This window comes from Phyllobates terribilis, unplaced genomic scaffold (genome assembly GCF_046119375.1).
Source record: "Phyllobates terribilis strain yellow unplaced genomic scaffold, ASM4611937v1 Scaffold_1__5_contigs__length_1240528914, whole genome shotgun sequence".
NCBI classification, from domain to species: Eukaryota; Metazoa; Chordata; class Amphibia; order Anura; family Dendrobatidae; genus Phyllobates; species Phyllobates terribilis.
Genome location: NW_027362761.1, coordinates 341,815,755 through 341,843,533, shown reverse-complemented (window position 1 = coordinate 341,843,533; position 27,779 = coordinate 341,815,755). Strand labels below are relative to the sequence as shown.

Below are 27,779 nucleotides of genomic sequence, written 5' to 3'. Positions count from 1 at the left end.
TTTTTTCTTCCCCTTCTTCCCAGAGCCATACCTCTTTAATTCTGTCCATATAGACATAAGAGGGCTTGTTTTTTGCGGGATGAGATGTACTGTTGAATGACACCATTCGTTTTACCACACAGTGTGCTGGAAAATGAGGAAAAAATTTCAAGTGGGGAAAAATTGTGAAAAAAACACAATTTTGACATTGTTTTTTAGGAATTGTTTTATCGTATACATTTTATGGTAAAAAATTACCTAGCAATATTATTATGCTCATGAATACGATTACGGTGATACCAAACTTGTCCAGGTTTTTTTATTATTTTAGTGGTGAAACAAAAATCAGGAGCTCCATAATGACAAGCACGGATGTCTTCAGTAGACCCTGCTATCATAGCAATCCATCAGCGTCCCATGATCAAATCACAGGCATGCCGATGGGAGTATGGAATGATTTTCCCCCAAGTTTGCGCATGTTAAATGCCGCTGTCAAAGGTTGACAGCTGCATTTAACAGGTTAAATGTCCTGTCGGGTATGGAGCACATGTTAAGTAGTTAAATGAGATATGTAATTTGAATGTATTATTGTAAAATTAACGAGTAGTATACATATTCTGTATATGTACAGTACAGACCAAAAGTTTGGACACACCTTCTCATTTAAAGATTTTTCTGTATTTTCATGACCTTGAAAATTGTACATTCACACTGAAAGCATCAAAACTATGACTTAACACATGTGGAATTATATACTTAACAAAAAAGTGTGAAACAACTGAAAATATGTCTTATATTCAAGGTTCTTCAAAGTAGCCACCTTTTTCTTTGATGACTGCTTTGTACACTCTTGGCATTCTCTTGATGAGCTTCAAGAGGTAGTCACCAGAAATGGTCTTCCAACAATCTTCAAGGAGTTCCTAAAGATGCTTAGCACTTGTTGGCCCTTTTGCCTTCACTCTGCGGTCCAGCTCACCTCAAACCATCTCGATTGGGTTCAGGTCTGGTGACTGGAGGCCAGGTCATCTGGCGTAGCACCCCATCACTCTCCTTCTTGGTCAAATAGCCCTTACACAGCCTGGAGGTGTGTTTGGGGTCATTGTCCTGTTGAAAAATAAATGATGGTCCAACTAAACACAAACCGGATGGAATAGTATGCCACTGCAAGATGCTGTGGTAGCCATGCTGGTTCAATATGCCTTCAATTTTGAATAAATCCCCAACAGTGTCACCAGCAAAGCACCCCCACACCATCACACCTCCTCCTCCATTCTTCACGGTGGTAACCAGGCATGTAGAGTCAATCCGTTCACCTTTTCTGCGTCGCTCAAAGACACGGTGGTTGGAACCAAAGATCTCAAATTTGGACTCATCTGTCCAAAGCACAGATTTCCACTGGTCTAATGTCCATTCTTTGTGTTCTTTAGCCCAAACAAGTCTCTTCTGCATGTGGCCTGTCCTTAGCAGTGGTTTCCTAGCAGCTATTTTACCATGAAGGCCTGCTGCACAAAGTCTCCTCTTAACAGTTGTTGTAGAGATGTGTCTGCTGCTAGAACTCTGTGTGGAATTGACCTGGTCTCTAATCTGAGCTGCTGTTAACCTGCGATTTCTGAGGCTGGTGATTCGGATAAACTTATCCTCAGAAGCAGAGGTGACTCTTGGTCTTCCTTTCCTGGGGTGGTCCTCATGTGAGCCAGTTTCTTTGTAGCGCTTGATGGCTTTTGCAACTGCACTTGGAGACACTTTAAAATTTTTCCTGATTTTTCGCACTGACTGACTTTCATTTCTTAAAGTAATGATGGCCACTCATTTTTCTTTACTTAGCTGCTTTTTTCTTGCCATAATACAAATTCTAACAGTCTATTCAGTAGGACTATTAGCTGTGTATCCACCAGACTTCTGCACAACACAACTAATGGTCCCAACCCCATTTATAAGGCAAGAAATCCCACTTATTAAACCTGACAGGGCACACCTGTGAAGTGAAAACCATTTCCGGTGACTACCTCTTGAAGCTCATCAAGAGAATGTCAAGAGTGTGCAAAGCAGTCATCAAAACAAAAGGTGGCTACTTTGAAGAACCTAGAATATAAGACATATTTTCAGTTGTTTCACACTTTTTTGTTAAGTATATAATTCCACATGTGTTAATTCATAGCTTTGATGCCTTCAGTGTGAATGTACAAATTGGTGTGTCCAAACTTTTGGTCTGTACTGTATATTAATTTAAATTTATTGTAAATATATTTGAATTTTTGGTAATAATTTTGCATCAGTTTGTATTGTGTTTTGCAATTTATTTTATAGTAGATTTTTCTTTTTTTTGCTTTTTTTTAATATTTCTTAATATGTTGATAGAATAAATATTGTTTGACTATTTAAGCAGTGAGTAAGGAGCCATACTCAAGCCTGAGGAAGGGGTGTGTCCTGAAACTTTGTGTCATGCTGGTGTGTTGTGCTACACATTAAAATTTTCTTAGAAACTTTCTCTACTATTTTGCGATGTTCCTGAGCTATGGAGCTGATGGTGGATTTTCTCTGAAGACTCAGTAACTCTTGCCATTCAAAGTAAATATAATATGTTTTTACTGCTCAATTTTTGCATTATAGTGATGTTTGCACTTATATGATGGATATACTCTATATTACTGTACTATTGAAGAAAAAAACAATTACCCCTTTGCATTCTTTTTTGTTGTTGGACGTCCTCTTTAACCCCTTTGCGACCAAGCCAATTTTAACCTTCATGATCAGGCCAAATTTTTTAAATCTGACCAATGTCAATTTATGTGATAATAACTCTGGAACGGTTCAACGTATCTCAGTGATTCTCAGAATGATTTTTCGTGACACCGTTTACTTTATGTTAGTGATAAATTTAGGTCGATAAGTTTTGCGTTTTTTTGTGAAAATATCGGAATTTTGTTGAAAATTTAGAAAAATTTGCAATTTTCAAACATTCAATCTTTAAATCCTTAAACAAGTTAGTCATGCTGTACAAAATAATTAATAAATAACATTTCCCATATGTCTACATTACATCTGCACTTCTGTCCCTCTCCAGAGATTCTTACTTTACATCGGCATCATTTTTCAAATGTCATTTTATTATGTTAGGATACTGTATGGGTTAAAAGTTGAGTAGAAATTTACAAAACCTGTTTCTTTAGGGATCTACTCAGATTTAAATGGGAGCCTATATATTGGAAACTGCCCAAAAGTGATACTGTTTTAAAAAACCTTCAGGTTCTACACAGGAATTAATACAAAATCGAATGAAAAAAATTTAATTTTTACTCTAAAATGTTGCTTTAGCACAATTTCTTCACTTTTACAAGGAATAGCACAAGAAAATGGACCCTACTATTAGTTTCTTATGATCATGCTGATACCCCATATCTGGTCAGAAACCTCTCTTTGGACAAACAACAGGGCTCGGAAGGAGAGGGAGGACCATTTGAATTTTGGAACACAAATTTATCTGAAAAAGCACGCAGCATCGTGTCTCATTTGGACAGCCCCTAAAGTGCCCAAACAGCAGAAAACTCCATTAAGTTAGTGCCCATTAACAAATTTAAAGTTGTTATCCAGTTCAGAAATAGTTGAAAACACCAAACAGCTGGGGGAAGGAGGAAATTAATTGAAACAAGCTAAATAGCTGGAGAAATTGAAGTCACAATGAGTGGCTATTTTGTTGGATGGGATTTCGAAGCCAAAAAGTAGAAAAAATTTTCAAGGAACAGATGAAGTGAGCCAAGAAAAAACACATTCATATTTAAGGTATGTTAACTGTATTACAATGAGTTTTTCAAGCAAAAAATGCATCTAGATGACTATGTTTATGTGTCTTATTTCGATGTGAAAGTCCCGTGAGTGTCTCCTCACTGCAGAAAATTACACTTTTCACACTAAGTTAGTTTTATTAATAATATTTTCTGATCCATGTTAAACCCCCAAGAAGAGAATCTCAAATTGCTTAGCAAATATACCTTCAGCATTCAAGTGAGGAATTTTAGTTTTAAGAGTAATTAAACAATATGCAAATGGACCATAAATAACTTGAAACATAATAAACTCAAAGCACATGATTCTGGGAAGTAATCATACATAAATAAATAAATAAATATTCTCTCTGCTTATTTATTCCATTAGATAACGTAGCTTCCAAATGATGATGGAAGCGTTGAGATGAAAATATGATTTGGCTTTCTATTTGACAGTAGTGTCATAATTTGACAGCTGGAGTCATAATTCAGCAAAGATATTATGTATTAAAGTATGATAGAAGGGCACAATAGAGTAAGACTTATGTCCCAAGAGGCCTAAAGCCTTGACACAATCTTTATTGAGCTACCAACTGTCTCTGTTTGCAGAGAAAATACATCTTAAATTTCATGTTAAACTGTAATCTGGTTGAACTGGGCAAAGCAAACACTCTTTAGTACAAACTTTAAGCACTAATATTTTTTTAGTTTGCTAACAGTAAAATATTTTATCTTTTGAAATTTGAATTCACCAAAATTTGATTAGCAGATAACAAATTTGCCACAAATTGCAAAAATCAAAAGCCTCAAATTGACTAAAAACATCATATATAAAACTCTTAGGTCTCCTAGGATTGTACACAACCACTTTCAAGTTGTTTAACAGAAACAGTCTTAGTAAAGTCAAAGTGATCTCATCATATAAACAGATAGTAGCTTGGTAGTAACCACCAGCCCATTTAATGCCACATCATACTGGCAGACGCATGTTTTTTAAAATAAAAAATAAATGTTTCAAAATGTATTCCTCTTAGTCATTTATAATCATACAGACTGTTTTGTGTAGAACAATGACTCAAACTGACTGTGTTGCTGTCAGAGGTAACATCATCTAGCTGTGACTGAGGTTAATGCGCTATATACGCCATGACGCATTCTGTTTCTTCCCCTCTAATACACTTGTCAAAGGCAAAGGAGGCTTGCATTTGGTAGTGCTACTGACCGGACGGCTGATGCCAGTAGTGGGGGTACTTCTGATGCTGCCAGCGACTCCCACATTTTTTAACTATAGTAAGGGATTATTATTCTTTTACATTACCCTGCCCACTTTCGTTGCCTCATTTTCTTTTATAATACAATTTGTACAACACTCTAAATTGCTTTTGACAATCTTTTCAACACCAATTATTCAACCTTTCCCAAAAAAAGAAGTAACAAGAAATGCTAGGCAGGTAGACATACACACAGAATCCAAAATATGGCAGCAGGCTGCAGTAAAAGTGTTGAGGCTCATGTTTTCAAATCAACTAGTAAAACAAATGTGTATAAACAGACATGGACAATTAAATGTTTACATTTTTTTAACTATTTTTTCCTATTTTTTTAAAAAGTACAAAACTTTCTGAAAAATGATGTGATGTGCTAGGTAGGTACAATTCGAAAAAAACAGCACCTAGAACAGGGATCTGTATTGGTGTGCCATGTATAGATGTAAAATTTGACTAATAAAACAGATATGCAAAAAAACTTTGTGAAACACACTCTTTGTCATGTGGACAGTCACAGTTACATTTCTGGATTTGGGGAAATTATTTTTTCTTCTGTATTTTATGAAAACAATTATTCCCCCTTATTCTCACAAAAGGATTGCACAAGAAATGCAAATACTCAGTATAGTCACTTGTGACAAGCAAGTACACCATCTATGTCTGACGTCTGACACTGAGCTTTTTTTCTGTAAAAAATATTGTGCTGCATGGCTGCTCCAGTCTAGTTATTAAGAATGAAGAAAAAAGTGTCATTGTAATTCATTTCCAGCAGGACAGATGCCAGTTACACCATATCACTGATCAATCACATTGAGCCTATTTCTGCTGCTAGCACTTCTCCTATCTCTCTCTCCACCTATAAATTGACCTACTATATTATTCAAAGACTACAACTCTCATCTTCTTGACTGCTGCAGTTATACAACACCTTACTGTCTGGAGTATTTGTCCAATGTTTTAGAGCTTTCTCTTTCTACTTCTATTTCTGAGCTGTGAGCTCTGACATCCTCTCAGTATCTTAAATCACTATGAAAAGGATGCTGCATTCATTGCCTAGGTTTTTATAAAGGCTATAATGGTTCCTCCTGATTGACTGTGTGTTACCATATGATGTAATAGCTGCAAGGTTTTATCACACATAAGTAGTGTTGAGCCACCCCTGTAGTGTTCGAGTTCGGTTCGGTTCGTCGAACACCCGTGTGTTCGCCGAACTGTTCGTCGAACACCTTCGAACACCGTTAAAACCAATGGCAGGCAAACAAAAACACATAGAAACACATAGAAAACACCTTCAAAAGGTGTCCAAAAGCTGACAAACTGCTCAGAAGACACAACTAACACATGGAAAAGTGACAAGTACATATAGTCATGCGAAAAGAAAAGTGGTGGAGGAGTAAAAGGAGGGGGAGACACAGATATAGGCATGTCATGCCCTTCTAAAATCCAAAAAGTGAGAAGCCGACACGGCCAGTCCGCTCCTGCCCGTGCCACCTCCGTGTCGCCGGGTTTGTGCCAGAGCCGCGGTGAACCCTGACGGCCAGCCCCCCTCTCCCAATACTGGTGCCTGTCCGCTGGTGGGTAGAGCGAGCCCCCCTGTGGTGGAGGCAGCTCTAAGCTTTTTAATTTAAATTGTCTCTCTAATTTGAATGAATACACTTTAAATCCATTTACAAGGATCTATTGGAGGGCAAGTCTCATGCCAGCAGCCGCGGTAATTCCAGCTCCAGTAGCGTCCACTAAAGCTGCTGCAGTTAAAAAGCTTTTATAAGGATCGAGCTCGGCTGTCCACCGCAAGGCATCCCACTGCCAGTCCCAGCCCCTATGCCTTGGGGTGCCTCCTGAGTCGCCACCGCACGCCCGAATCCACCTGCGTGGAGGGGTCAGGCCAAAGGGGGAGACCGGTCCCCGAACTAGTGGAGGCAGGAAACGACCCTCAGCTAGAAACCGGAGGCTCTGACATTTTATGTGGCGCAGCCCCTCGCTACACCCGCTAGGAAGGCACCACATAGGGTCAGGGAAACTGGCGCCAAGTTTACCAAGAGGAGGCCCGAGGCAGCCGGACAGAAGGGTTGGTAAGAAAGGCCAGACAAAGGACACACAAAGGGGGTCCTGAGAAGTGCTCCAAAGTTATCTGGGAGTTGTCTGAGCCCCTCACCTGGTGAGCACAGTACGACGTGGGCAGCCGTTACCTGCAGACGTGGTCTGGATAATAAGAACTGTGAGTAAAGGCCCTGAACTGCATCACTGACTCCGTGTCGTTACTGCTGCTGCCCTGCACCATCACCCCCATCCTCCGCATACACTGCCCTGAGGCTATACTCCTCCCGTGGGGAGTTATGCTACGCTCTGCTGCACCCACAACACCAGCCTCAGTGGTCTGCCCTGTAGCGGCGGTTCACTCTGACCGCAATCCACGGGTGGCGTAGTCGGACATTTAAACATGAAAACCACATAAATAGTTCCGCCACTGGTTTGACCGCCCTGAGCCACGGAACTGGGTCACCGCCACGAAGACTACAACCACCAGCATCCACCAAAAAGGGTCCGGCTCCGGGTGTCCCAAGGCCCAGGGGGTGCGTCAGAACATTTTCATCACCTTTCACAATCACCAATGGGACAAGGCAGGGATGTCCTCTGTCCCCTCTCTTATACATCCTAGTGACGGAGCACCTGCTCTCATCAATTCGCCATAACCCCAATATTAGGTGGATTGAGGTGGGAGGCACCGAGTACAAGTGCTCTCTATTTGCTGATGATGTCCTAGTATATATCACTCAATCACATATATCCATCCATGCTGTTATGGCTGAAATAGATCACTTTGTTACATGGTCAAATTTTAAAATCAATGCAGCGAAGTCTGAGGCCCTCGATGTCTCCCTCCCCAAATCCATATAGGATTCCATCCAGTCCAACTTTCCCTTTGCCTGGCCCTCACAGGGTATCAAATACTTAGGAATTCCTATTCATAGAGACCTCTCCCATCTATGTGATCTTAATTTTGGGCCCTTTATTGAACAACTCCATACAGACCACGGTTGGCAAGTTAGAACTGTAAGATTCACTACGTGAACCACTGGTGTTTTGTGGAAAAGCACATGTACACTGCGTTCCAATTTATTATACAAAAAGTGTTTAGGAGTGATAAGGGAAGAATTTGCTTGTTTGTCAGTTAAACTCATTGATGGTGATGTGTGTCAGGGCTCTTTATATCACTGTAAGCAATTGCAGACACCTGTGCTAATTAGTTTGGCAGGTGTGTCCAATGAAAGGCAAGACTACTTAAGAAGGCTCTCTCACATTATTAAGCAGCCTACATTTTCTGCCAAAATGGGAAAGAAAAAGGATGTGTCGGCTGCTGAGAAGCAACAAATTGTGGAGTGTTTAGGTCAAGGCATGACTACAATCAACATTGTGCGATGATCAGGATGAAGTGTCTTGGCAATCAAGAAGTATGTAGCCGATTCACAGTACACACGTGTGTGTGCTGATAAGGGCAAATTGAGGACTCTTTCCTACAGGCAATTACGTCAGGTTGAAAGAGCAGCGGCAAAAAAGCCTTGTCATAGCAGCAGACAAGTTTTTGAAGCTGCTTGTGCCTCTAACGTCCCCCGAACAACAAGATGCAGGGTCCTTCAGAGGTTTGCAGCTGTGCATGCGCCATCCTGTCGACCTCCTCTATCCACTTCACACAAGCAGAAACGGCTCCAGTGGGCCAAACATTACATGAAGACTGATTTCAAAACTGTTTTGTTCACGGATGAGTGCCGTGCAGCGCTCGATGGTCCAGATGGATGGAGTGGAGGATGGCTGGTTGATGGACACCCCACGCAAACACGGCTACAGCGCCAACAAGGAGGAGGTGGAGTAATGTTTTGGGCTGGAATCATGGGGAGAGAGATTGTCGGCCCCTTTAGGATCCCTGAAGGTGCTAAAGATGAACTCCATAATGTATGTGGATTTTCTCAAACAGCACTTCCTGCCATGGTTCAAGAAGAAGAACCGTGTATTTCACAGCAAGATCATTTTTCTGCATGATAATGCACCATCTCATGCTGCACATAAAACATCTGCATCTCTGGCTGATATGGGCATAAAAGGGGACAAACTTATGGTGTGACCCCCATGCTCCCCTGACCTCTACCCCATTCAGAACCTTTGGAGCATCATTAAAAGGAGTGTCTATGATGGCGGGAGGCAGTTCACATCTTAGCAACAGCTCTGGGAGGGTATTCTGTCCTCATGCAAAACAATTGAAGCAGAAACCATCCAAAACCTGACAAATTCAATGGACGAGAGAGTTCAGAAGCTCCTTTCGAACAAGGGGTCCTATGTGAAAATGTAACATCACCTAGAATAAAGTTTTGAGTTGAAAACTGTTTGATTTCAGTTTCTAACAACCTGCTAATGCTTATAATTTCAAAAATGACCATTTTTTTGGTCTTTATTAAAATGAAAAGGTTGATCGAAAAGTTTGGGGGATCTAAGAGTGTGGCAACCCAGTAGTCAGGATTACTTCGAATTCTGACAATATGAGGGTCATGCTGCAGGTAGTGCAGCAAGAAGGCACTTATGTGTCTTGCGCATCTCGGAGCCCCAAAATTATTTTCCGGGCTAGATGCAGCTAAAAATTATTTTTCATTTTAAATCTGGTGAAGCTTTAGTATAGATGGCCTAATAGGATCAGTGCTGCACACTGCTACAAAGCCCAAATTATTTTCCAGTCAAGATACAGATAAACATGATTAGTAATTTGAAAGCTTAAAACGGTTGGTAGGGTGATTTTAACCAATCAAGCTTTTACTCTCCCCAGGATGACACAGGGGTAGAAAAGTCGTTTCGGATACATGATTTGTTCATCTTTATGAACGTGAGTCTGTCTACATTATCAGTGGAGAGCCGCGTGCGCTTATCTGTCAGCACACCACCAGCAGCGCTAAACACACGTTCAGACAGAACGCTGGCTGCGGGGCATGACAAGATCTCCAAGGCGTAAGTGGCTAGCTCCGGCCATTTATCCAGATTGGAAGCCCAAAAAGAGCAAGGGTCCAGTGACACAGTCGTGGCTTCAATGTTTACTTGGAGATACTCCTGTACCATCGTCTCTAGGCGTTGACTATGTGTCAGACTTCTTGTCTCCTGTGGCCTTGCAAAGGATGGGCTAAAAATGTGGTGAAATGATTCCGCAAAATTGATGTTACCAGCAGATACTGTGGTTCTGTTACGGTTTGAGTGCTGAACACTTGACGGTCCCACGGTTGGCAAGTTGGAACTGTGAGATTCACTACGTGCACCACTGGTATTTTGTGGAAAAGCACATGTAAGATTCTGCAACAGTCTCTGCTGATACTCCTGCATGCGTGCATCCCTTTCTTTGGCAGGAATAATTTCTGCAAATTTACTTTTGTACCGGGGATCTAACAGTGTGGCAACCCAGTAGTCAGGATTATTTCTAATTCTCACAATTCGAGGGTCATGTTGCAGGTAGTGCAGCAAGAAGGCACTCATGTGTGTTGTGCATCCAGGAGCACCAAGTCCCTGTTGTGTTGGTGGCGAGGTAACAATCATGCTTCCTTCCTCTGTCCTCTCCCCCCAACCTCGCACAACAGAAATGTGATCAAGGTCTCCCTCATCTGATGAGTCTTCCATCAGTTCGTCCTCCACTTCTTCCTGGGCTCCTGCACCTTCCTCACTAGTTTGGCTGCTACCATGCGCCCTGGTAAAACCATCTCCCCCACCCTCACATGCCTGCCGCCTTGGTGCTGCCGACCGTCTGGACCTTGCAGATGTTAGCCCTTCCGCATACAACTCCTCCTCCTCTACTTCCTCCTCCTCCTCTTGTGCCACCACCTGACTCCGAATTCTGTTTAACATGTGCTCCAGCATGTAAATCACCGGAATAGTCATGCTGATAATGGCATCGTCAGCACTAAACATCTTCGTCGCCATTTCAAAACTGTGCAGAAGGGTGCATAGGTTCCTGATCTGAGACCACTCCTCCAGCGTGATTTGCCCCACCTCTGAATCTCGTTGGCCCAGGCTATACGTCAGAACGTATTGCACCAGGGTTTGTCGGTGCTGCCACAGTCGCTGCAACATGTGCAGAGTTGAATTCCACCGGGTAGGCACATCGCATTTTAGCCGGTGAAGTGGCAGGCCCAACGACTTCTGTAGAGATGTAAGTCGCTGAGCTGCGGGATGCGAACGGCGGAAGTGAGCACACAGCGACCGTGCCCTCTGCAGAAGGCCATCTAGTCTGGGATAGTGGGCTAAAAATTGCTGGACAACCAGGTTCAACAAGTGAGCCATACAAGGCACGTGTGTGACATTGCCCCGGCGAAGGGCCGCACCCAGGTTTGCAGCATTGTCGCACACGGCCTTCCCTGGTTTCAGGTCCAGTGGAGACAACCATTCATGAAATTGGTTCTCCAGAGCTGACCACAACTCCTCAGCTGTGTGACTCACATTTCCCAGACATTTCAATGTAAAAACCGCCTGATGACGTTGAGCCCTACTGCCAGCATAGTAAGGAGGTGTGCAGGATCCCTTCTGCGCAGTTAGAAAGCTTGTGGCATGACCAGACAGGCTTTGGGTGCAGGTGGAAGACCGAGAGGAGGTTGAGGAGGCAGAAGCAGTGGAGGAACTTTGACATAAAGAGGATTGACGCACAACTCGTGGGGACGGCAAGACTTGGACAGCAGCCCCTTGTCCTGCTGTCACCATAGTTACCCAGTGCCCAGTCAGCGACATGTAACGCCCCTGTCCATGCCTACTCGTCCAAGTGTCTGTGGTGAAATGCACCCTGTCACACACAGAGTTTCTCAAAGAAGCGGTGATGTTGTGTGCGACATGCTGGTGGAGCGCAGGCACACCTTTCTTTGAGAAGTAGTGCCGACTGGGCATCTGGTACTGGGGCACTGCGACGGACATAAGGTCTCGAAAATCCTCTGTGTCCACCAGGCGGAAAGGCAGCATTTCTGTAGCCAAGAGCTTGCAGATGGTGAAATTCAACCTCTTAGCTTTCTCATGGCTAGGAGGAAATGGTCTTTTACTTGTCCACATCTGAGGGACCGAGGGCTGGCTATTGTGCTTAGACGGGGTTGATAAGGGTGTCCCCGGCAAACTGCCGGTCTGTGAGGAAGATGCAGGCGGACATGTTAGGTTGCCTTGATCCAAAGGTGGTGCTATCGATGTCGGACAGCGCTCAACACCAGCTGGTGTTACCACCTCCAAAGAAAATGATGACCTGCCAATCACGCTGGCTGTTGCGGGTAAAGAGGTGGCAGGTCTGCGCCCCAAAACAGGTGTGACTGCTGTCCCCCCAGTCACAGAGGATGAAGAGGCCGCGGATGCACAAGATATGGCAGACGGTGATTGGCCCGGCCGGCTAGGCCGCATTGTAGCACACTGAGCTTCCCACTGCAACTTATGCTTCATGTCCATGTGCCGGTTCATGCATGAAGTACTCAAACTATGTATTTTTTGGCCTCTACTTAGCTTTTGCTGACAAATGTTACAGATAACACGAGTTGGGTCATCTTTATCGATCTGAAAAAATGCCCAGGCTATGCAAGGCTTAGCACCCATGCGACCTGAAGAGCCACCACGACTTGTGGTGAGAGGCAGAGTTGTGTTTGAGGATGCAGTTGTTGACGTGCTTCCAGTACTACGTCTCTGTCCAGGAAGGCGCAACCTGACCTCGTCGTCACTAGCATCTTCCTCCACCTCCTCTGCTGACCTCATCTCTTGGCTGACTGTGGGTTGACAGTAAGTGGGATCTCCGACCTCATCATCATCACCCTGTGCGTTATCACACCCGTCGTCCTCAGAGCCAACCTGTTCCTGCCCTGACAAAAAACTAAAGTTGTCGCTCCAATCAGGTATTTGAGTCTTATCATCGTCTTCCTCATTGTCTCCACCAACAGGAGTTACAGTTTGGGAATGAGGGTCTACATTATGGTCAGAACCTTCTGCGTCTGGTCCTGGATCCAACTCAAAGATTCTGGGCATCAGTGCAGATCATTTCCTCGTCTGGATTCACAGAAGCGCTGGAGTCGACCTCTGATTCCCAGGCTATAGTATGAGTAAACAGCTCTGCAGACTCAACCATCTGTTCTACCTCATACTCAGACGGGCAGCTGGAGATTTGGGAGCTGTGAGGAAGCAAGTGCGATTTGGGTGACACCTTTGAGGACTGGAGTATTTGTGATGTTGAAGTTGATGTGGAGGAGAGCCCACTTAAAGGAGCACTTGATATCCGTTGAAGCACCTGCTGTTTTTGTGCCTCATCTGGAATTTGTAGCGATTGGCGTGGCCGTAAGAAAGGGATCTTATCACATTGTCCGCTAAAAGAAGTAGACATTTTAGTTTGGCTGGAAGATGGTCTTTCTTCTGCAGATGTTACTGTTGCTTTAACACCTACCCCACGGACACAACCTTTTTTCCCCTTCCCAACACGCCTATTCCCCTTTCCACCAGCAGCAGGCCTTTTTCCACTCATTTTGGTGGTTAACTAATTCACAACTCTGGAGTTGTTTGCACAAAAAAACAATGGATGGTAACCGAGCAGAGCTGAGTGGCCAAACTGTGGTATTAGGCCAAAACTATTGGCTGGGTTAGATGCAGAAAAAAATTATTTTGAATTTGCAACCTGATGGAGGTCAGTATAGATGGACTAATAGACCAAGTCCCACACACCGCTAGAAGCCCAACTATTTTTTCAGAGCTAGATGCAGAAAAAAATTATATTCAATTTGCAACCTGCTGGAGGTCAGTATAGAAGGACTAATAGAACAAGTCCCACACACTGCTAGAAGCCCAAATATTTTTTCAGAGCTAAATGAAAAAAATTATTTTTAATTTGCAACCTGATGGAGGTCAGTATAGATGGACTAATAGACCAAGTCCCACACACTGCTAGAAGCCCAAATATTTTTTCAGAGCTAGATGCAGAAAAAAATTATTTTTAATTTGCAACCTGATGGAGGTCAGTATAGATGGACTAATAGACCAAGTCCCACACACCGCTAGAAGCCCAACTATTTTTTCAGAGCTAGATGCAGAAAAAAAATTATATTCAATTTGCAACCTGCTGGAGGTCAGCATAGAAGGACTAATAGAACAAGTCCCACACACTGCTAGAAGCCCAAATATTTTTTCAGAGCTAGATGCAGAAAAAAATTATATTCAGTTTGCAACCTGATGGAGGTCAGTATAGATGGACTAATAGAATGATGCTATGCCCAAAAGATTTTACTTCACTAGGTGCAGTAAAAAAATTGGTATTCTATACACAGGTGTTATATCTTGCAACACAGATAGGCTACTCCACTGACTAACACACTCTGCAATAGGCCAAAAAGGATTAGCTTTGCTAGATTCAGCCAAATGCTGTGAAAAAAACTTGCACAGCACTGGCACAGACCTGCCTGGCAAAAACTGATAGGAACTCATGTAACCTAGTCCTGAAAAGGACTCCAATTACAATTAGTCTTTACTCCCACAACCTATCTATTTAAGAGCACAGACCTCCCTGATAAAAGTCGTAGGAAATGCTGTAACCTAGTCCTTAAAAGGACTGCAATCACAACTATTCCCTACTCCCAAGCTATCTGTATATTTGTGCGAAAATTGGCTTGAAATTAACAAGGTATAGCGCACACAGCAACAGCGGTGCCGTCTAACACGCAGCTGCAGCAGTGAGAAAATGGTGGCGACGGGGAAAATGGCTTGGTCTTATAGGGCAAGGACATGTGACATACACTGCCAATGACACATGCCCTTGCTTGTGTGAAAAAAAGCACTTCGCTCCGTGTGTGCGCTGCTGATAGGCTGACAGATTGCACCTCCCCACTGCAAATGCGGGAAAGAGAAAAAAAAAATGGAGATCTTCATTGTTCCTGCAGAGATCCATCCCCTGCCCCTCCCCCCACCCCGCTGTACACTCAAACTGCGTATTAACATTAATTTTCATCATTACTGAGAAAAAATCCAGTTATGATTTTGGTGCACGAACAGTTATCGAACATAACCTCGAACAGCCGAATTTTTCTCAAATTGTTCGTGTTCGCCGAACGGCTCGAACACCGCCCAAAACAGCTCGAATTTGAGATTGGCGAACAGTTCGAGTAGAACAACGCTCATCTCTACACATAAGGTCATTTCAGCATTCTGTGTCTGTTGCAATCTTCTGTAATGTATAAAAGATAGCCAGCATATTTTTGGTGATTCATTCAAATCAAATTGCAAGTTGTTTGAATTTGATGAAATTTGAGAATTTCATCAAATAGATTTGCTCCTACAAGTAAAAAGAGTAGAAAAGAAGTGAAAATGTCTAAATTTAATAGCAAAATATTCTAAGTTTATCAGTGATTCCAGCCAGATGATGCATATCCATAGTTCCAACCAGTGTTACTGTGACGCTAGTCATTAGTAACGGACGAGCCGTGAGGCTGGGTAATCAAGAGATCCGGGCTCAGATACCAAGAGGGCTTGTCATAACAAAGGGACAAGGCAAAAGCATAGTAATGTCAAAGTGTGAGGTCAGAATTCCAGGAAGATACCGGATCAAGGAAAAGGGGCAAAGCCAAATGGATGGTCGAAGGCAAGGTCCAAGGTCGGGCAACAAAGATAAAAATACAGGAACACAGAGTACAGAGCAAACACACACCACTTGAGTTAGGCTACAACTTGTAGTAATTGGAGCTAACTAAATAGCCAGGTAATTACTCAAAACAGGAAACACATGGAGGAAGCCCTGGCATGCCCAGGCCATTATTGGATGGCTGAACTGTCGCTCAACATACTGACAACTCAGCACTCCCAAGCCTCCGATTGGACAGCTGAGCCATTCATCACCATACTGACTGCTCATCTTGCCCCTGCCCTAGATTCACAGAATGAGCCGGAACTCAGGATCTGTCCTCCATCTGTATCCCCTTCAATGAACAAGATATTGGAGAAAATTTTGGACCCTTTGAGAATCCATGATCCTCTGCACCTCGTACTCCAAACCTCCAGCAACAAAAACATGAGGAGGCAGAGACAAGGCAGACAACACTGATGGGACAAACTCTTTCAACAGGGATTTGTGGAACACATTCTGAAGGAGGAAGTCTTAATCTAAAAGCCACCTTATTAACTACCTCCAGAATCTCATCTGGGCCTATAAATTTAGGATCAAACTTTGCTGATGGTACTTTTAGCTTAATATTTTTGGATGATATCCAAACCTTATCACCTACTTTGAAGAGAAGACCTGCCGAACATTTCCTCTCTGCCTTCCATTTTTGGCAAAGCTGAGCCACCCCAATATACTTCTGAATTTTGTCTCCAGTCATCCCCAAATTTCCGTATAGCACCCTCTACTCCTGGACAGCCAGAACTCATCCTAGAAAATTCACCAAAATGGGGATGAAAACCATCATTGCAAAAAAAGGCAAGGTTCCAGTGGACTGATTGACCCAATTGTTAAAGGCAAACTCAGCAAAAGGTAAAAATGAGAACCAGTCCTCTTGCTGAGTGGCAAAGAAACACCTTAAAATTTGTTTCAATGATTGATTTGTCCTTTCTGTCTGACTGTTGGTTTCAGGGTGGTAAGCGGAGGAAAATGACAAAGCAATCCCCATTTCCTACAAAACACTCAAGAATGAGGGAAAAATTGAACCCCTCTATCAGATACAATGTTCAGAGAGATACCATGCAATCTCACCACATGATTGATAATCAACCTGGAAAGTATTTCAGCATTTGGTAACCCCGATAATGGAACAAAATGAGCCTGTTTACTGAATTGGTGAACTACCACCCAAATAACAGCTTTCCCTCCAGACAAAGGCAAATCCGTGATGAAATCCATGGAAAAATCCAAGAGAAAATGCACATAGCCGCAATTTGCTCAGAGTTTGGGAACCTTGAAATACATCACCTACCTCGACCTCTGAAGCATCCACCTCCACAATGAACGGTTTCTGGAGATCGAATTGGAGAGGACATGAAACACTCATTCGACGACCAAACCCTAAGATCCACCCCTTTATGTGTGAGATCAGTAAGAGGTTTAACAATCTGCGAAAAACCCTTAATACAGTTTTTAAAGTAATTGGTGAATCCTAGAAAACATTGCAATACTTTAAGGTCACGAGGTTTAACCCAATCAACTACAGCTTGCACCTTCCCAGGATCTATTTTAAACCCTTCAGCCAATATAATGAATCCCAGGAACATTTCTTGAGCAGAAAAATTAAATTTCTCTAATTTAGAAAACAAAAAATTTTCCCTACGTTTTTTCTAATACAAAACGGATATGTTCATGGTGTGAATCCAGTTCAGGTGAAAAAAATTGAACATCATCATGGTATACCTCAATAAACCTTCCAATACAATCAAAAAAGATATCATTCAAAAAGTTTTGAAAAACTGCTGGTGTATTATTTAACTCAAAAGGCATGACAAGATTTTCAAATAGACCCTCAGACATTAAAAACGCAGTTTTCCACTCCTCACTCTTCCGGATGTGTATCAAATTATAAGCCCGCCTAGGATCAAGTTTAGAAAATCATTTGGCCCCCGTAAGCTGATTATACAGGTTGGGGATGAGTGAAGTGTGTAAGTATTCTTAACTGTAATTTTGTTTAATTCATGGAAATTGAGGCAAGGATGGAGACCCCCATCTCTTTTTTTAACAAACACTCAGCCACTACAGACAAGGAGGAAGGACAGGGGCAAGGATGGAGACCCCCACCTTTGTTTTTAACAAAGAAACACTCAATAGCTACAAACGAGGAGGAAGGACAGATATGACCCTTCTGTAAACTTTCATTTACTTATCCTTTCATGGCAGTACATTTAGGACTCATTAAATTATACAGGCGAGCTTTACAGATGATAGGGAGGTAATATATTTGCCTCTTTTTCCAAAAAAAAAATGTCTGAAGTCTTTCAGGTAGACCCTCCATTTGGCAGAGAAAATTTGTACTTTAGTAAGACATCTCTTATGACAATTGGGACTCTACTGAACTTTATCCTTCTGACACCAGTCAATAACAGGTTTGTGAATACGCAGCCATGGAAACCCTAATACCAACCCAGCAGGCAAATTATATAAAACATAGCAGGAGATAGGCTCAGAGTAAAGTGTTCCCATCTGAAGGGTGAATTCCACTATTACTAGCCAGACAAGGTTCTGGAGTAATGGTGTCCTGTCAATGGCAACAATTTGAATGGGTCCTTCCAACCTAACTGTCCCTAATTTTAATTTCAGAACCAGTCAAAAATAGATGAATTTTGCTGCAGACCCACAATCAATTAAAGGTAATGCTGATAATGACTGGTTTTGGAAAAGTAGCTCTACATTCAGCAGTACTTTATCTAAGGAGTGAAAAGGTACCTGGATGTCTGGGTAACCTCCTCGACAATCACCCAGACTTAGGTGTTTCCCGATGGCTTCTTTGCTTTAAGGCGTATTGAGTATTCCTTGAGAAAATGACCAGAGTGACCACAGTAGAGGCAAAACCGAGATCATGCCGATGTCTCCTCTCAATGGTCCGAGAGTTGGCAGCTCCAACTTCCATCGGACCTGCCTCAGGTAAGTGGAAAGATTCTGGGGAAATACCGAAATCCCCTGTCATTCATCATGCCTCTCCCGAATCCTGTGACCGAATAGCCTAAGTCATGGCCTCCTCCAAAAAACAGAGTGGAATAAGCAGAGCCAGAGTATCATTAAGTGTTTCTGAAAGGCCTCAGGGAAATTGACACCTGAGAACGTCAGCATTTCACAAAACTTCTGTGTACCATTGCCAGAACTTGGTACTATACAGCTGAGCTGTACTGACAGCTAACAACGCTCCTGCCCTAGATTAGATCACTGAATTTTCACTTACTGCATCCAGACACACCGAGAGGCAGAATTGTGACAGTTACCAGCCATTAGAGCTTAGAAATATTGTGGTTTTGCTTATATAGCACCACCATATTCCACAGCACTTTACAGACATTGCCATCCCTGTCCCCATTGGGGCTCACCATCTAAATGCTCTAGCAGTATGCCTTTGGAGAGTGGGAGAAAGCCAGAACACACAGAGGAATCCCATGCAGAGGGAAACACGGGGAGAACATACAAACTCCTTACAGATAATGTCCTGGGTGAGATTTGAAACCAGGACCCCAGCGCTGCAAAGCAATAGTGCTAACCATTGAGCCACCGTGCTGTCCAATAATAACAATACAATAATATAATGCAATAATACATCCTCTCTTACACAACTTCCCCCTTTCATGAAGGTTCTGTAATATTCATGAACTATATTAGGTAACTTGGGATGAACACTCTCATATCTTCAATCCAGATAGGCGTTTAGGAAATAACAGTCTTGAAATGGCTATACATTTTTTTTCTTTAAAACAGTCAAAAAGCTGTACATCTTTAGCGCAAAAAGTACATTAACAAAGACAGGTTGCCGCAAAACTTTCTTACTTAAAAGCTATCTTAATTGCTATTGTTTTGCAGCAGGTATGTGTTGATTCTTTATTAATATATAGCCCCTAATGATTTGCCCCATTTTAGAAGGTTCACTTCCAGTTTTTAATGGAACAATATGGCATTTCTGAACAATTATAGCCAGACAGACCTATTTATAACTAGTAAAATACAAAGTCAATAATGCTAATGATTTGGCTAACACATACTAATGAATATCATAGATTAATCAGACTTGGAGCACATTGCACATAAGTGTAAGTCATTGCCAATGACATTTAGCTGGTGGGCAATCCACTACAACAGCTAAATGCCTAACGTTAAACAGATGGTACTGACTAAACTTGTAATAGGGAGAAATGAAAATAGCAAATTCCATCACTTTTTTGTTTTATATATTACTTTTTCCTCTTGGCAAAGTTGACTGCTTGAAAATCACAATTTTACAATTATTCATAATAAATGCAATGTCTATAAATGTAGCCTTAAACCTGGACAAAATTTTTTTTCTTTGTTTTTTTTTTGTGGAGGGAGGAACGGGTAAGAGGCGCTATAAAAAAGACAGTCTGCCTGGAGCTTTTTGTGCTTCTTTTTTACATTGATTGCCACATTGTGTAAATATCATTTCAACTTTATTCTATGAATGGTTATTAGGGCAATGTCAACTTTATTTATATTTTGAGGTTTTAGTTTTGTTGATTTATGCAATAAAAAAAGTATTTGGGGGGCAATAATCTTTATCCTAGTTTTAAGTAACTTTGTTGTTGCAATTTTATTGAATTTATTTTGTCTTCCTAAGGTACTTTACTAATTATTTTCACTTTTGAAATATGAATAATTGGAAGATCAAACTGGAGAAAGGTCAGAGAATAGCTACCAGGATGGCGAGCAGACAGCAAACTATGTCCTACAAGGAACTTTTAAAGTATCAGGGAACGTTTAGCTTGCAAAAAAGAAGACTAAGAGGAGACTTAATAGTGGTCTACAAATATCTGAAGGGATGTCACAGTATAGAGGGATCATCCTTACTCTCATTTGCACATAGAAACACGAGAAGCAATGGAATGAAACTGAAAGGGATACAGGCACAGATTAGATATTAGAAAAAATACTTTTTGACAGTGAGGGTGATAGTGAAGGAAGTATATAATTATAATGTAGAATAACTGGCTACATCCATATATTGTAACTACACAAAAGACATAACATCTGCATACTATTATTGCAGGACTTAGGACCACAGGTGGGAATCTCCTGGGACCATGCTAGAGGTGTCAAACATGGCAACTTCACAGAGCTAGCAGATGGTTGTAACTAGAAAGAATATTTCCAATTGATTGTATAGAGAAGGGAGAAGGAAGACACAGGGTATTTGAAATGCCACAACTTGGCTCATCCTCCATTTATAGACAGCAACCTTTGAATGAGCCAATCATGGTAATCCTGGAAATTTGAGCCTATGGTCAGGACTATAAAAAGCGGGGTGAGACAAAGAGAAACGGTAGACATGTGGGGACTGCCTAGGAGGCTGATATGCTCCATAATCCACTTTTCCTTCCCTTAGGAAAACAGAGGATAACTTCAAACTGAAATGTTTAGGTATTTCCATTATTTTCTCCCTTTTTATTTTAGAACTCTTTTGCATATTTGTATGTTGTTTTATTTTTACCATTTAATATATATATTATAACTAAGCACTTTATATTTTATGTTTAAGCTTAAAATCTTTAATAAGTTTGATTCTTGTATGCTCTAAAGAAACTATATCCTTTAAGATAGTGTGTGATCATTCTGATTATCAGACAGTAAAATAGATGGGGAACTCATCACCCCATGTGTTTGGTGAGTGGTGGCAGCGAGTTAAGAAACAGGGGTGTGCTGAATGTGTCGGGGTGTGATTTATGCTCACTCTATAGCCTAAAACAGCTGGATTGAGTGAGAGGAGATAAATTAACCCTTGCAGGAGCTCTCCATGTCACGTGCTGCCAAGAGAGATGGTGAGTTCTTCAATGGAAGTCTTTAAACAGAGGCTGGACAGTCATCTGTCTGGGATGGTTTAGTGAATCCTGCATTGATTAGGGGGTTGGCATTATGACCCTGGAGGTCTCTTCCAACCCTAACATCCTATGATTCAAAATATGCAGTATTTCCTCTCCCTGGGCAGCACTGGCATTGCTGAAAAAAATGTTTTTTTTGGCAATTAGCAAAGTAAGGCCCAACTCACCATCTTTATATAGATTGCAGATAGGGTTCCTATCATTGGAGTTTCCTTAGTAGGGGCCCCGAGCAAGGCATAAAGGGTCATAAAAACTGTAGCTGCTTCATTACATAAATCTGAAAGGTTAATGGCAATTGTATTTTGACATTCTGCAACAAGATAAAATTAGTATTAGCCAATATATTTTAAAATCAACTACAGACTATAATTTTCTCTCTCCTCCATTGGCATTAAAAAGTCCAAAAAATTGTCACAAATTGTATTTTCCAACTTTTCTGCCCTTATGTGCTGGCCCAGGTTCTTTTTGAAAAAGTGCACCTTACTCAAGTGGATTATAGGTTCAAAACATGATACAAAATGCTAGTCTTGATTCATTAGTCCATTCCATATTTTCATTTGCATGAATTGTGCACAATGAAGTTTTGCTTTATATGGTAAAGAAGAGTTACAGACAAAAGACATACGGGTTTAAATGTCACACAAATTATTAAAATCTACAAATGAAAGTATGAAAGTTCAATAATGAAACAAAGAAAATGCCCTGTCCTCTCATATAATACATTTTAATACCAGTTTTTTATTGACCCTTTTTTGTCTTTATTGTGCCATTTTGCTAATTGACTGAATTTCATTCAATAGACCTAAAGTTTTACCTAACTGTTATATGTACAATTGTGTGCAGAAGTGAAAAGATTTTGTTATTATTATTGTGCAACTTTCTACTAAATGTAAAGCTCTTTAGATATTTTAGCCCCCAAATCAAATTTTAGCCCCAAATTTTGTTCTTTTTTATTTTTATGTTGCTCATTCCCTTATCACTAATCCCTTTACTTTCAAAAGGAGTTGTGTATGAAACAGGGAACCTTTGTTTGCATATGATGTTCATTTTGAAATTGAGCTGCTGCTTAATTGATTTGGAAAGAGCATCTAATACAATGATGGACTTCTGGGTAGCTAGGACTGACCCAGAGGGGAGCAGGTAAACCCCCCAGTGAACCCGTGTGCAGGAACGGCCTCCTGTCCACCACATTAGCAGTTCTTGGCACAATACACTCAATGTACTATACTATACACAGGCAGATACAGGATAGAGTATCCCAACACTTAATTGTAAAAAAAAACTAACAACTTTATTTTTCAATAGGTGCATAGGCTGGTGAGATGACATAGGAGGATCAGTACAACCCAGTATTACCTGCCTCGCCTTTACCTTCTTTTCATATTCTTAGTGGCCCCTTAACCACCAATCATGCTGCAGCTTCTTGCTGCCACTTCAGGTCTGTACTGTCTGTATCCTGCCACTGTGTAAGCACCAGTTCAAGACAAGGGAAGGCATAAGCCTTCTGAAAGGGCTTCCACAACAAAAACAGTTCGGGACAAGAACAGAGGAAAATATTTCCTTAAAATGGTGTAGGTGTTTCTTTTCTTCTTTTCTTTGTTTGCAATCCTCACCTATAGGGTGAATGGATGTCTACCAATTCCCACCAACTACATTCTCCATATCCTTCAGTTGAGATGTGGCTACAAGCAAACACAATCATCTTTCAATTCAAATAAATGGGCAATGTGTCAGTCAGATCTTTATGATGGAGGGTCAGGTAATATTTGTATCAAGTTGTAGAATGGGTCCTCAGAAATAATTTTACTGGTGGGCACCTGGCACCATAATAGTATAGGTCATTTCTACTAATCTAAATCGTTATGCTCCTGATGAAACACAGAATTCAAATGCATAAGGAGATATGAATGAAGTGGATAATGTCTAATTCTGCTTCTACCATGAGATATAACTAAGGCTATATAGTTAATATTACATCACCACCGAGTACCATAATGTACGAACCTACAGTATATTGTGAATAATCATTGCTTGTACTGTGATAAAGAAGCCAGGGCTGCTTTTGGTGAGCTTAATAATCCTCTGCTATGGCAGCTCATTAAAGGAATTTTACATTTAAAAAAAAAGATCCATAAATGTTAGCATTCATGTAATATGCAAATCAGATACAAGTCGGAAACTAGTCACCATTCTTATGTCTAGCACTGCTCCTGTCTCTGGGTATTGGCAGCAGAGGTGGCATCACAGCAACAATTCACATCATTTCTGAAGCCAATCACTGAGCTCAACTGCTCTGCTAATGTAGATGGCATGAGCCGTCACATACAATCTGACAGAATGCATTAATACAAGGGATTGTTCATTTAATCATACATGCCCAGGAAGAATAACGGTATTTTTTTACTTAAACTGCACTTGCATTAAGGTCCATTATGGAAAACCAATTAATGCTGGATCTTTTAGGCCTCCTTCATACCCAATATTTTGTTCCTATTTTAAACCTAATATACCGTATTTTTCGGACTACAAGACGTACTTTTTCCTCCAAAATGTTGGAGGAAAAAAAGTGTGTCTTATAGTCCGAATGTTGGGGGGGGGGTATATATATGCTGTGTTGGGTGTGGGGGGGAGCAGTAGCGGTGGAGGAGCGGGGCACAGGAGGCAGCAGCCGCCTGCTGCAGCCTACACGGTCCCCGCTGCTAAAGAAAATGAATATTCAGTGCTCCCTATGCCCATGGGGCGTGGGGAGCACTGAATATTCATGCTCCTTAATAGCGGCACACAGCAGCGCGGCTCCTGCTGCTGCCGAGCGATCACGCGTGCCCGCTGTTAAAGGGCATGAATATTCAACCTCTCTCCACGCCCATGGGTGAATATTCATGCCCGTTAATAAGCCGGCACACAAGGTACCCCGGCAGCAGCAGGAGCTGCGCTGCGGCTACACTGTGTGCCGGCTATTAAGCAGCATGAAGTCACTGCTCCCCGCACACACAGCCCCGGCGTGGGGAGTAGTAACTTCCGGCAGCTGATCTGTCCTTGTGAGCTGCGCATGGCAGTGACGTCATGCGTGGCTCACATGGAGCGATCAGTGCGGGCAGACAGGACACAGCACTGGAGGAGAGAAGAAAGGTGAGTAGGAGTGTTTATTTTTTTTTTTTTTTATGTTCGGCCTGATGGGGATTAGGGGGACCATGCATACTAGGATAAGGATGAGGGGTGTCATGCATACCAGGATAAGGATGAGGGGTGCCATGCATACCAGGATAAGGATGAGGGGTGTCATGCATACCACGATATGGATGAGGGTGCCATGCATATAAGGATAGGGATGAGGGGTGCCATGCATACCAGGATGGGGATTGCTGTGCCATGCATACCAGGATAGGGATGAGGGGTGCCATGCATACCAGGATAGGGATGAGGGGTGCCATGCATACCAGGATAGGGATGAGGGGTGCCATGCATACCAGGATAGGGATGAGGGGTGCCATGCATACCAGGATAGGGATGAGGGGTGCCATGCATACCAGGATAGGGATGAGGGGTGCCATGCATACCAGGACAGGGATGAGGGGTTCCTTGCATACCAGGACAGGAATGAGGGGTGCCATGCATACCAGGATAGATATGAGGGGTTCCATGCATACCAGGATAAGGATGAGGGGTGCCATGCATACCAGGATGGAGGGGTTCCATGCATACAAGGATGGAGGGATGCCAGGCATACCAGGATATTGATGGGGACCACGTATAAAAGGAAGTGGGGGGCATATATACCAGGATGGGGGATATTGTCAGAATTGGGGGACATTACCCCTATACCAGTGTCAGCAAAAGACCCCCTCCCCCTTAAAAGTGCATCATGAACACATTTTTTTGCTTACATTTTTTTTTATTTTCCTCCTCTAAAACCTAGGTGCGTCTTATGGTCCGGTGTGTCTGATAGTCCGAAAAATACGGTAAATTAAGGATTTTGATTAGTATCAAAGGGTACTTGTAGATTCCCTGAAGAGGCCCTTCCAACCTAGAAACGCGTTGGGAACAAACTACAATCTATTTCTATTCATCTGAATCCTGTGAATTCCTTACCCGCAGCACAACACACTTGTACTTCCCACTTTGGAACATATCGACGTTGATCTATCCAACCAGCGGAGCATCAGCTGGGGTATTGCTGTGGTTTCAAAGCATCAAAAGTGCAAAAAAACACAATACAAGCGCATACTATTTTGTTAATGCCATATGAGATCTTTTTCTCAATAACTAGTCGATTGGACTTTTTTTTTTACAGCAGCTTTTGCAGTTCTGTAGAGGAGCCTGTAAAAAATGCTTTATAAAATGCCATACCTACAGCATAGCGCTTTGTGATATATAAACTCGTCCAACAGCAAATCACTAAAATGAGACGCACACAATTAACTGTAGAATGTAGACATTCTCATTGTTTACAAATGATTTTTAATGAATATCTGGCCAAATAGCTCTACAGTATATGTGTCACATACTATAGTATAAAAAACACAGAAAACCCTTTACTGGATTTAACAGGAATGCAAGATGTACAGTGAGCTGCATGGATGTTATTCATGTAAGATAACACATATGCATACACTGTATGTCTCCTAGCATCCTTGTAGGTTTTAATTGTAATTTTCTACTGCATACTACAAAAAGAAACACTTGACATAAATGAAAGCCATGGTGATGCCATCACTATTCAGGAATAGCCAATACTATAAAAGTAATTTTGTTTGATTTAAATTGAGTAATTCAGCAGTAAAAGTGAACGTTACCCAGTATACTATCTAGTAATACTTTCAGCATTTTAGAAATGTGTTACCTTGTTTCAGGGATAGAATATTTCCTCTGACAGTCAATGATAACCGGTGACAATTTGCCTGGAAAATCCATACTCTCCTTCACATCCCATAAATGTGAATTGCCCCTGATGCCGAATAAATTAACACCTTCAGTGACTTTAGCCCTGTAACACAGAAATACAAAAAAAGGTGTCAGATTAGAAAGGGTTCCTTATCAAACAGTCAAAATAGCAAAACAAAATCCTAATAACCTTCGTTATCTCTGCTCAGTTTTGTATTTCTAGTTTTGTGCTTTTCAGGTTACCATGAAATCACAGATGTAAAGAATTAGGCGTTAGGTAATGAAATAGAGGTGACGTTTCAATCTATAACTTAGACGGTCTTCAGCTATACAGACAGCATGTAGTAGAGGTGTGTATGATAAAGTTAGGGGACCGCAGTGGTGTCTGGTTCTGTATAGCTTACTATAAGGTGTAGGACCCTACTAGTGCACTACTGACTCAGAGTGATCTACTCGTAATTATCTTGAAATCATTAGCAGGATTCAAGTTTGGGCATAGGTACAAGGGGTGTAGAGGCAAAAATCAAATCTGGGACACCTAGTGCCTGTGGGATTTGTACTAGGGCCCTCATGCTTCAAGTTGCACATCTGAGTTTTAGAATATCTAGTGCCAAATTAAGACCTTGCTCACACATCTGTTTTTCTCCTACATGTACCCATTATATTTTAGAGCCTTTTCACGTGAACTTTTCTTTGCATACGTTTATTGTTTATTCAATTTGTGGATCATACTTGCCCATTCAAATGAAGAAGTCTGGCAAAAAAGGAAAGCACTCCTGGTGATCTGTTTTTTTCACTTCATAAAAACATACTCTATGTCAAGCGGATGGTAAAATACGGATGCACAAGCCAAAAAAGGATGAAAATCAGATTCAGCAAAAGCTGAAAGAAAATCCTCCATCGCATGCATCGAAGTAAAGGCTATCCTGTAAAGGCTTTAAAGATAAAAGAATACTTACATGTCCCCTTCCCCACCTGACCTAAGCCCTATTGAGAACTTTTGGGCCCTTTTAAATGAGAGATTTACAGTGAAGGAAAACAGTACACCTCTCTGAACAGAGGGGCAAGCATGGTGGAGGAGTTGGCTTTCTCCTGTCAGACAACTGCTCCTCCTCACATATCCCACTGCCAACCTCCTTTACCCTCCCCTCTTTTGAAGGGCACTGCATGTGCATTTACTCCCCCTTCAACCTCCAACTGGCTGTCATTTACTGCCCTCCAGGGCCAGCCATCACCTTCTTAGACCACTACACCACCTGGCTTCTTCACTTCCTTTCCGCTGATATCCCCAATATCATCATGGGCGATTTCAACATCCACATTGACACTTCCCACTCATCTGTCTCTAAGCTTC

At 41.8% G+C, this 27,779-nt stretch overlaps 1 protein-coding gene across 1 annotated transcript in view; it reads right to left on the bottom strand.

The window, feature by feature from the left end:
• LOC141260424 (transmembrane protein 132D-like) overlaps positions 1 to 27,779 on the bottom strand; it is a 1,566,153-nt gene that overhangs the window by 749,096 nt on the left and 789,278 nt on the right. Inside the window, exon 3 of the mRNA XM_073676136.1 lies at positions 26,385 to 26,528. Coding sequence (XP_073532237.1) covers positions 26,385 to 26,528 — 144 coding nt within the window. The remainder of the gene's footprint in view (positions 1 to 26,384; positions 26,529 to 27,779) is intronic.